Source organism: Nannospalax galili, unplaced genomic scaffold (genome assembly GCF_000622305.1).
Source record: "Nannospalax galili isolate Female #2095 unplaced genomic scaffold, S.galili_v1.0 scaffold334, whole genome shotgun sequence".
Lineage (NCBI taxonomy): Eukaryota > Metazoa > Chordata > Mammalia > Rodentia > Spalacidae > Nannospalax > Nannospalax galili.
Window position 1 is genome coordinate 931,235 of NW_008336888.1, and position 10,564 is coordinate 941,798.

Sequence of the window (10,564 nt, forward strand, 5' to 3'; positions counted from 1 at the left end):
GCTTAAATTTACAGCTTAGTTCAACATAAGAAATTTTTAGTTTTTGCATTTTAGCTTCTAGTTGAAATAATAGATAACTAATTCACACTGTTCGATTTTAGATGGTCTGTCTTCTGCTGACCCCAGCTCTGATTGGAATGCACCAGCAGAAGAGTGGGGAAACTGGGTAGATGAAGAAAGAGCTTCACTTCTGAAGTCCCAGGAACCAATTCCTAATGATCAAAAAGTGAGTATCAGGGATAAAAGAGAGAAGAGAATTCTGAGCCACAGAAGCAGAGACAGTTGAGCCTCAAAGGATGTGGTGGTGAGCAGCAGAAGCAGCACCTAGCCGGCTGCATTAGTAACACTGGACCTGAAAAATGTCACTGGATTTAATTCCTGGTATTTTAGAGCATTTTTGTAAGAAATTTTGGAATGGCAATTAGGGATGTTGCTCTATGATAGAACATGTGCTTAGGGTGTTTAAGACCCTGGGTTGAGTTCTCAGCACCATAAAACGACAAACCTTAGACTGAAGCCCTATTTCAAAAAGTTAGGTGATTAAAAGTAGTATTAGCTGGAGGCTGGGCGTGGTGGTGCAGGCCTTTAGTCCTAGCACTTGGGAGGCAGGGGCAGGCAGATCTCTGAGTTCCAGGCCAGCTGGGGCTGCAGGGAGACCCTATTTAAAAAAAAAAAAGACCAAAAATAAAAAGTAGTATTAGCTGGGCATGGTGGCACACACCTTTAATCCTAGCACTTAGAGAATTCTAGGCCAATTGGGGCTACAGGGAGACCCTACTCTTTCCCACCACCCCCCGCCCCTACCCCCCAAAATTAGTATTGTCAAATATAGTTTTTAGGGAAAAAAAAATTGGATAGGAATGGAAGAAAGGTAATAGATGGCAGCAATATGGTATGAGGAACGATTTTTGTGTAGGAATTTATTTGTTTTTTAATTATAGAAATTTTAGTTCTCTACTGTAACATGGCAGACTTGTTACAGAAGAGCCATTCAGTCTGATAGCAGCCCTATACTTACAAGTAATCTTAGACAATATTAACATCATCTTTGCTTATAAAAACAAGTGTTGCAGGGCTGAGGAGAAGGCTTAGGGGTCAAGCCCTGACCATACAGGAATGAGAACCTAAGTTCAAATCCCCAGAACTTACATAAAGCCACACTCTATAACACACATCTTTACTCCCTATGGCAAGATGGGAAGTAGGAGAGGAGAATCCCAGGAAGCTTGAGAGCCAGCTAGCCTAGTTGTATGTAGCATTAAACAACAAAGAGACTGTCTCAAAGTGAAAGACAAGGGCACCTGAGGTTGCCCTTCAAGCCCACACTCACCTAGGCACACAGTGTACATATACACACCAAAAAAAATTTTAAGATAAAGCTGATTTTGGGACGGACTTATAATTTGCCAGCCCTAACTTTAATGTATCTATAGATTTTTTTAAAAGAAGGAAAGGGTCTAGAATCAGGGTTTTTCTAAAATTGAGATGGTGCTGGGCCGGAGGCACATGCCTTTTAATCCTGACACTTGGGAGGCAGAGGCAGACGCAGGCAGACATCTTTGAGTTCAAGGCCAACCAGAGCTACATAGTGAGATTCTGTCTCAAAGGGGGAGGGGGTGACCCTAAGAGATCAAGAGGGCTCAGTGGTTAAGAGCCCTGACCAGAAGACGTGAGTACAGTTGCCAGCACCCACATAGTGGCTCACAACAGTTCCTAACTCCAGTTTGAGTGGATCTTGTGCCCTCTTCTGGCCTCTGCAGGCATTGCATGCACATGGTGGACGGACAGACAGACATACATACATACATACGTACATACATACATTCATACACATAAATAAAAATGAGAGCTGGGAATGCAGCTCAGTTGCTCATGTAGAAGAGCCTTTGCCTAACATGCAAAGCTCTGTGTTCAGTCTTCAGCACTGCAAAGAAAAAAAGGGTGTGTTAAAGGTACATTAAATGAAGTACAGTAAAAGCACAAAAATGTAGTCAGTGGTGAGCAAGTTCTGAAAGATAGATTTTAGCATTTATGTAGATATATATCTATAAATTTATAATTGAATAGACACAAGAGAAATTCAAGATAGTGATCACTTTGGGGGCGGTAGAATGAGATCTAGAAGATGGGTGAAAAAGAATTTGGTAATTTGTTTATTTGGGGAATTTTTGAGGTAGAGGCTCATCTAGCTCAGGCTGGCCTTAAAGTACTAACCCTCCTGCTTCATCCTCCATAGGCATGAGCCGTGACACATAGCTTAATGTCAACTCTTTTATAAGTTAAAGGATCATACAGAGTTGGTTTCAGCTTCCTTCTGGTTGGATTATAGTAGGCTGAGAAACAACTTAAGAAAGTTGGGGCGGGAGAGATGGCTCAACAATTAAGAGCACTGGCTACTCATACAGAGGACCCAGGTTTGATTCCCAGGACCCACATGGCAACTAACAACCATCTGTAACGCCAGTTCCAGGGGATCCGATGCCAAGGCTGTCCTTGAACTTGTTATATAGTTAAGAATGACCTTGTACTCCAGATCCTCCTGCCTCTACTTCCAAAGTGCTGGGATTACAGGTCTATGCCACTGTGCACCTAGATAGCAATTCAAATTTGATAAGCATTTTTCTAGCATGCAGAAATGTTCCTTTCAGTGATGTTCAATGCAGCTTTTTAAAATTAAGCCTTTTATTTTGAGAGAGAGATTCACATGCGATTTTAAGAAACAAAGGATTCGGGGCTAGAGAGATGGCTCGGCAGTTAAGAGCACTGACTGGTCTTGCAGAGAACCTGGATTCGATTCCCAGCATCCACATGGCGGCTACAAACCATCATTAACTCCAGTTCCAGGGGAATCTGAAGCCCTCTTCTGACCTCTGTGGCATTGCACAATACGGGTGTACTCACATACACAATACGGATGTACTCACATACATGTAGGCAATACACTCATACACATAAAATAAAAATAATAAAATTTTTAAAAAAAAAGAAAGAAACAAATGATTCGTGGGACTAGAGAGATGACTCAGCAGGTTAAGAGCACTATCTTTTAACTTGCAGAGAACCTGAGTTCAGTTCCCAGCACCCATATGGCAGCTCACAACTGTACCTAACCCCAGTTCCAGGAGATCTAACACCCTTTTCTGACCTCCGAGGGCATTGTACAATACAGGTACACTTACATACATGCAGACAGTATACTCATTTACACAAAACAAAAATTAAAAATAAAAAATTTTAAAAATAAAAAAGAAATAATATAAAACCTAAGTCTTTTGTTTTGAGTTTGGTTTTTGGGTTTTGAGACAAGAGTCTCACTGTGTAATCAAGGCTGGCTTTGAGGTCACAGTCTTCCTGCCTTACCTTTAAATGCTGGGATCATAGGCATGTGGAACTATAGTCAGCCCTCCAATGAGTTTTTAAAATATTAAGTAAGGCTAAGGAGGTGGTTCAGCAGGTAAGAGAACTTGATGTGCAAACATGAGGACCTGAGTTGAAATCCCCAGTGCCCATGTAAAAAGCCCAAGAGTGACTGCTCGTGGGCCTATAAACTTCGCACTATGTGGATTCGAGACTGGAGGTTGCCTGGGACTTGCTGGCCACCAACCTAGAGTCAGAGAGTGACAAGACAAGATACCTACACCCTCATGGTCTTTGCATATGCACCACATACACCACACAAACATAACATAAGAAATGAAGTAAAATATGAAATTTTACATAGTTCTCTCACTATTTTACAATGAGTAGTGAAAAGGGGATCTGTCCTACATAATAGAAGAATGAAATTCTGTGTACTTCATTACTTTTTAAATACTGTAAACTTTGTTACTTATAGCTTATTCTTTCTTGGATTTTAGAAGACAAAAGCCAAACATCGTAAATTCATAATAGTTTTTTTGGATAATATAAATTTAACTAATTGGTTCACTTTAGTATTTTTACTTTTAAAATCAGGTTTCAGATGATGATAAAGAAAAAGGAGAGGGAGCTCTTCCAACTGGAAAGTCTAAAAAGAAAAAGAAGAAAAAGAAGAAGCAAGGTGAAGATAACTCTGTTGGACAGGTAAAGTGCCTAAGCAGTAAGCATCCATTAGTAACTACTGTTGAAGAGTGGAAGGAGGGTATGCAGATACTGATACATGTAGAGATAAGTGACCAGAGTGTGAAACATCAAATTTACTTGAAAAACTTGTGTTATTTAGAGAATTAACCACATCATACTAAAAATCATGTTGCCCTAAAAAGACTTTAAAGGTGTAGCTAAAGCTACTCTCCGGTAGCAATTCCACAAGAACCATCTTACCCCTCTACTGCTTTGTGGACCAACCAACACCGTTGTTTGGTGTTGGCTCAGTTCATGTTACCCACCAATCATGATCTTCCAGGTACATCAGAAGTATTCTGCCAAGATGTGGAGATTGTCATCTGCATCTGGTCAGTTTGCCTCTGCATCTCCTACACTTATCTCTCTATGGGCTACTGTTTGGTCCAGAATAATGTGGCTATAAATAACTATTTCATAACAATTGAAGAGGTTGAAGTCATCAAGAAAATAGGCTAGAGCTGAGGAAATGGCTCATTTTGTACGTGCCTGCCTGCTACATAAGCACAAAGACCTGAGTTCAGATCCCCAAAACCCCCATAGTGGCATGTACCTGTAACCCTAGCCTTGGTGGGGAAGAGCAGGGATGGAGACAGATCCCCAAAGCTCATTGTCCAGCCAGTCTAACCAAACTGACAAGCATGTTGAGTGAGAGACCCTGCCTCAAAAAATGAAGTGGAAAACTATGACGGAAAGACACCAGACTTTAACCTCAGGCCTTCACACACATGTACACATACATACAAATAGACAACCATCTGACCAACCTCATAGGTTGAAAATATTTAATATTCTGGTTCATATATTTATTGCATATATATAAGCGTGTAATGTGACATTGTGTTGAAACTTTTAAAGTTTATTTTTACTTACTTTTTATCTGTATGAGTGTATCAAGTGCATGCATGTCATGCAGTGCCCATAGAGGTCAGAATACATTGGATTCCCCTGGAACTGGAGCTACCGACTGTTGTTAGCCACCATGTGGGTGCTGGGAATCAAGCCCAGGTCCTCTGCAAGAGCAGCCAGTGCTCTTAACTGCTAAGCCATCTCTCAGCAGTTGGAACTTTTAAAAAATCTAAAAGATAGCCTGATGTGCTAGCATACAACTTTAATCCCAGCACTTGGTGAGAGAGAGAGAGAGAGAGAGAGAGAGAGAGAGAGAGAGAGCACAGATGCCATGGCATGTGTGTAGAATGCACACAGCAAGCAGAATAGGTTTTATTCAATAAAGAATGAACAAATTTCATTGTCTGATAGACTACCTCTTTCTGTAGGACACAGAAGAATTAGAAAAGAACAGTAGAGAAGAGCTTCCAGTGAATACCTCCAAAGCCCGTCCAAAACAGGAAAAAGCTTTTTCCTTGAAGACCATAAGCACTAGTGATCCAGCTGAAGTACCTATCAAAAATAGCCAGGTAATTGTTAAAGAATTTAATAAAGACTGTTGACTTGAGAATTGTATCATAATTAATATTTTATTCAAACTCTGTGCTAAGTAATTGTTTTAGTTTTGTTTTGTTTTTTAATGTGTATTTCATGAGTGGTTTACATGCATGTCTGGTGTCCATGGAGGCCAGGAGAGGGCATCAGATCCCCAGAACTGGAATTACAGATGATTGTAAACTGCCATGTGGATACTGAAAAGCAAATCCAGATACTCTGCAAAAGCGCCTAATTGCTGATTCATCTCACTAGTCTCCTTACAATAATTTTTTGGTTGTTATTGTCATTTTCCAAAACTATGCATGTGATATGACTGGTTCAGTTTCCCAAAACGTAACGTTTGTCTAAAAATTGATAACAAGTTGTTGAGGCTTTATTATTGTTTTCATTTGGAATTTGTTTGTTTATTTTTGAGATAGGGTCAGGCTGACCTCAAATTTGATATGTAGCCAAAGCTGGTATAAACTTCTCATCTTCCTGCCTCCACTTATGAAGTGCTCAAGTGATAGATATGTGCATCCCAGGCTGACAGTAACAGTTTTTGGGGTTTTTTGTTTGTGTTTGGTCTATTTGAGACAGGGTCTCCCTGTAGTCCCAACTGGCCTGAAACACACTGTATATACCAGGCTGTGAGATCCGCCTGCTTCTGCCTCCCCAGTGCTGGGACTATAGGCGTGCACCACCACACCCAGCAGTAACAGATTTTTTAATAATGTCTGTACAAAATATTGATGTGTCAGAAGATACTACTTTACCAGAGATCTGGATTAAGGACTTAAAATTAAAACCTAATTTTTATTAGGTAAACTATACCACATTAAAATATATTCTGTTTAATTTTCCTGGTTCATTTATTTACTCATTCAAAAAAATTATTGAGAATGATATGCCACATGCTATTTAGGTACTAGGATACAGAAGAGAACAAGACAGGTAAAGCATCCTCATCTTAGGAATTTTCACAGTCAGTGAACCAGCTTTGGTAGACAGGTACTACTATGAGAAGAACTGTTTAGCAGCTTTGTTCTAAACAGTGCTGATTATACTTCCTGCTTCGAGTTGACATTATTAATTCCCTACGAGTATTTTTGAGGTAAAAATATTTCTATACATGCAGAGGTTTAGGAATAAATATTCTAACAAAGGGCAGTCTGACAATCTAGTGTTTTATCTAAATCATCTTCAGAGGCCATCTTATAAGAGTATTTGAGCCTTTCTATGATGTAAAGTGAGAGTGTGTGGAAAAGCACGCATATAAAATAAAAATAAATTAATCAAAACATTTTAAGTATGTAATGAAGCTTTGGATGTGATGTACATGAAGGGAACAGTAAGATAAATCAAGCAACATAAATGTTCCTTCAGATACATATATTGGAAGGAAGGATTTCCAACAGTTCTCTACTCACACAGCTTCTCTCGTGACCGTTTCCCACTTTGCCTTTTGGAAGCCATGGAGTCAGGAAGAGTAAGGCGAGAGAAGCATTACTTTCTCTTGTTTTTGTGTTCTGAGTAATGATCACAGATAAAGCTGACCAATAAAAAGATCTGCCTTTTTCTTAGACCCTCAAGGCACTCCAAATAAGCATTCTCTTATTACCTAGTCCTGACCAATAGTTAGTTGGCCTCCTTTTCTTCTCCCAAGTAGGGAGAAGTAAGACTCGGGAATCTAGGTGCTACCCTAGATTTCTGAGTCTTGTAGCACCTAACCTTTCTAATTTCATTGCCACTCTGGATAGTCTAAAGATCTGGACCTGTGTGTTACTCGATGCTAGAATTGGTCAGATTCCATGTCACCTGTAGAAAGCACAAACTGCTGCTCTGTTGGAGGTCCTTACCTGTTAGTGGGGAAAAAGGGAGTATTAGCTGGGATGCTGATACCGGGGTGCACTATTTTCGAGGCAGGCATAGTGGCTCACACCTGTAATTTGAGCACTTGGGAGGCTGATTGCTATAAGTTCAAAGCCAACCTGGGCTACAGACTTGAGAATCTGTCTCAAAAACCTAAAAATTTGGCCAGGTTATGGAGATGCTTACCTTTAATCCCAGCACAGGCAGATCTCTGAGTTCAAGGCTAGCCTGGTCTACATAGTGAGTTTCAGGCCAGCTGGGGCTCCTGGGAAGACCCTGTCTCAAAAAACCAAAGCAACAACAACAAAGTAAAAATCACTATTTTTGTCTTTAAGCCTGTCAAGACTCTTCCACCTGCTGTTTCTACGGAGCCATCTGTTACCTTATCAAAAACTGATTCTGACAAGAGCTCTTCCCAAGTGCCACCGATGCTACAAGATACAGATAAATCCAAGTCAAATACCAAGCAAAATAGTGTGCCTCCCTCACAGAGTAAGTAATCTGCTTTTTGGTTCCTTTGTACACTTTTAGACTGTACATTTTAACATTTTTTTACATAAGTGTAAAGGTTGTACTCTTAGAAGTCTAATGCAATAGAGAGCAGCCCTTTCTTCTGAAAATTCCTTGAAATTACACAAGATTCAGCTGTGAGGGACAAATTGCTAAAATAACCAGTGCGTGGTTAAGCTAGAGGAGAAGCAGCCTTGGGTCTGGCTGAGTACCTGGCTCCTCCCCTCTCCTGAGGCTGCCAGTTGTTCTTTTCTCCTTCTTCACCACTGTCTTGTGTGTTCCATTTTCCTTTAGTTAAGCTACCATATAAAATGGTGATTCTGAGTGGGCACTATGCCATGAACCACCTGTAGTTCCACTTACCCCAGAAACTGAGACAGGATTGTAAGCAGCATATGTCCCATCTTGGAAAAAGAGAGGTGAGGGGAGAAGAAAAAGCAGAAACCGTTTCTGTAGGTTGACAGTAGCCGATTACAAGCAGTCAGTTAATACCTGGAGATGGGAAGGATAGAAAGGCAGATAGAGGCTAACTATGCAATCTCTCAAAAAAACCAAAGAAAAATAAAATTTGAAGATTTGAAAGCATTTTTTCATAGTTACTACTTTTACATTATTGATACATATTAACAGTACTTCCTATCCTGACTTTTCTCTCCTCACCCTCTTCCTTTTGCTTTTTGTTCTCTTTATAGCCAAGTCTGAAACTAACTGGGAATCTCCCAAACAGATAAAAAAGAAGAAAAAAGCCAGACGGGAAACGTGAATTTTTTTTTTCCTGAATTGGACATGTGTTTGCAAACACTGTCTTGAAGATCATGCTGTTTATGCAATAATTTGTGAACATGTACAGAGTTTTATATAAATTTAAACCAATTTTTAAAACAAAACTGTGAACACAACTACCATAAAATGGAATCAAAGGAGAGTTAATTTATGAAATTAAGAGGTCAGCAGAATACATACTACAGTGCTGGAAGACACTTGGGAGAGTCTTTTCAATTGAACAAGAATGATCTTAATTTAAGAATATTATCCTGGTTTTACAACAGTGCCCTGTTTACAACATTTGTGCCCTGTCTCATCTGCAGCTGAGGAATAATGGATTCTGATTAGAGAGAGCTGCCTATAGCATAGTAGGCAACTCCTTGGATCTTATGCACGAACTTGTACCATTTGGATCTGTTTTATGCTTAAATCAAAGTGCTTTGATCAAATGCATAATCTGCCATATCTTTACATATTTGTTGGTAGCAATTTGTATTAAAGGAATCACAAGTGCAAATAAAAAGTCATTTATCATTTGTTTAACTAAACTTTCATGGTTTAGTTTACAGTTTTTAAAAAAGTTCTTAATTAAAACATTGAAAATGCAATTGACAAACACTTGTATGGCTTATGAAGTTATTTTTGATAGTCTTACATTACTTGAATTGTTCAAAATACAGTATATTTTAAATTAAGAAAGGTAAAATATATGTTTGTTTTATACACTTGAGGCTGAGACTAACAAATGATGCTCTTGTTTATGATTTGAAAACTTGCAGGCAAAATCAGAATTAATATTTTTCCTTTCCCTAGCAATTTTTTTCAGTGTCAACTCTTAGTTGTTAATAATTTTTTGACTTCAAAAATGAAGTCATTTGCAACCTTTGAACATATGATGGAGAATGAGAAACTAGTCAAGACAGCTTTAATTGACCTTGTCAAGACCTCCAGTTATCAGGAATACATTTTTTTACTGCCTTAACCTGTAGTGCGTAGAATATGCATCAATTTCTTGAAAGGGGTTCATGTTTTTATAAGAATTTTCATGTAATTATTGCAATTGTGGTCAAATAAGGAACGTTTTCTGCTTGAAACTGTATTGATTTAAATGACGTGTGAGATGTTTCTCCATTTTCAGGCACTGTGTAATTCTATTGTAAGAAACTGGCAGGTATCTTTGTAACTATTAATAGTGCATGCTCAGCCATGTACACTGTAAATAGCCTTTACCAAATGTGTTTGACAAGGACCATAATTAACATCACTTAGTGAATTGTGATAAAGAAAAAAAAAAGCCATGATTTATTTGATGTGAGTGGCTTAATTGTTTTCATGTGGCGCCAGGAATGAACCAGTTTAACAGCTATAACCAATGGTACTGATCTGTCCATCCAATGTCATCTTTATTATATTTGATTGTGGTTTAATAGTGTTGTCAGACTAGGAAAGCTACAAGAAACAAAATGGTTTTAGTTTTGCTGAAGACTGGCCTTATTAATGGACAGCTTTCCTCATAAGCGATTATTACCTTTTATCAGGTGTTAACATCTGTTTCAGGAACATGGCAGTATGTTTACATGTCAGAAGTTTTGTTTAATTCTATGGTATTTCTAAATTGATTTGTTTAAATAAATTCAGCAAATGGATAGTATTGTTTTTATTTGCTTCAATATTGGGGTAAATAATAGCTGAAGCGCCAGGATGCATTCTTCAGGTGACTACTCTGTGAGCTGTGTGTGTCCTAAACGGAGCTGAAGTTTCCTAAGTTGTCAACACTTTGTAAAGGTATCACAGAGGAGAGTTTGATAGGGACTCTGTAATTATAGAATGTGCCAAAAGGTCAATGCTCAGAAGTTGAACTCTCTCAACTCTACCTCACCTTTTCTTTTTC

The 10,564-nt window shown here is 38.8% G+C and overlaps 1 protein-coding gene across 6 annotated transcripts in view; it reads left to right on the forward strand.

Annotated features, from left to right (window-relative positions):
• Mtdh (metadherin) overlaps positions 1 to 10,319 on the forward strand; it is a 69,921-nt gene extending 59,602 nt beyond the window's left edge. For all 6 annotated transcript variants that reach the window (XM_008831533.3, XM_029562748.1, XM_008831535.3 and 3 more), the window contains 5 exons: positions 102 to 226; positions 3,955 to 4,062; positions 5,379 to 5,519; positions 7,734 to 7,890; positions 8,601 to 10,319. In XM_008831533.3, the coding sequence (XP_008829755.1) occupies positions 102 to 226; positions 3,955 to 4,062; positions 5,379 to 5,519; positions 7,734 to 7,890; positions 8,601 to 8,671 (602 nt within the window). In that variant the 3' untranslated portion in view covers positions 8,672 to 10,319. The remainder of the gene's footprint in view (positions 1 to 101; positions 227 to 3,954; positions 4,063 to 5,378; positions 5,520 to 7,733; positions 7,891 to 8,600) is intronic.
• Positions 10,320 to 10,564: the final 245 nt, after the last annotated feature.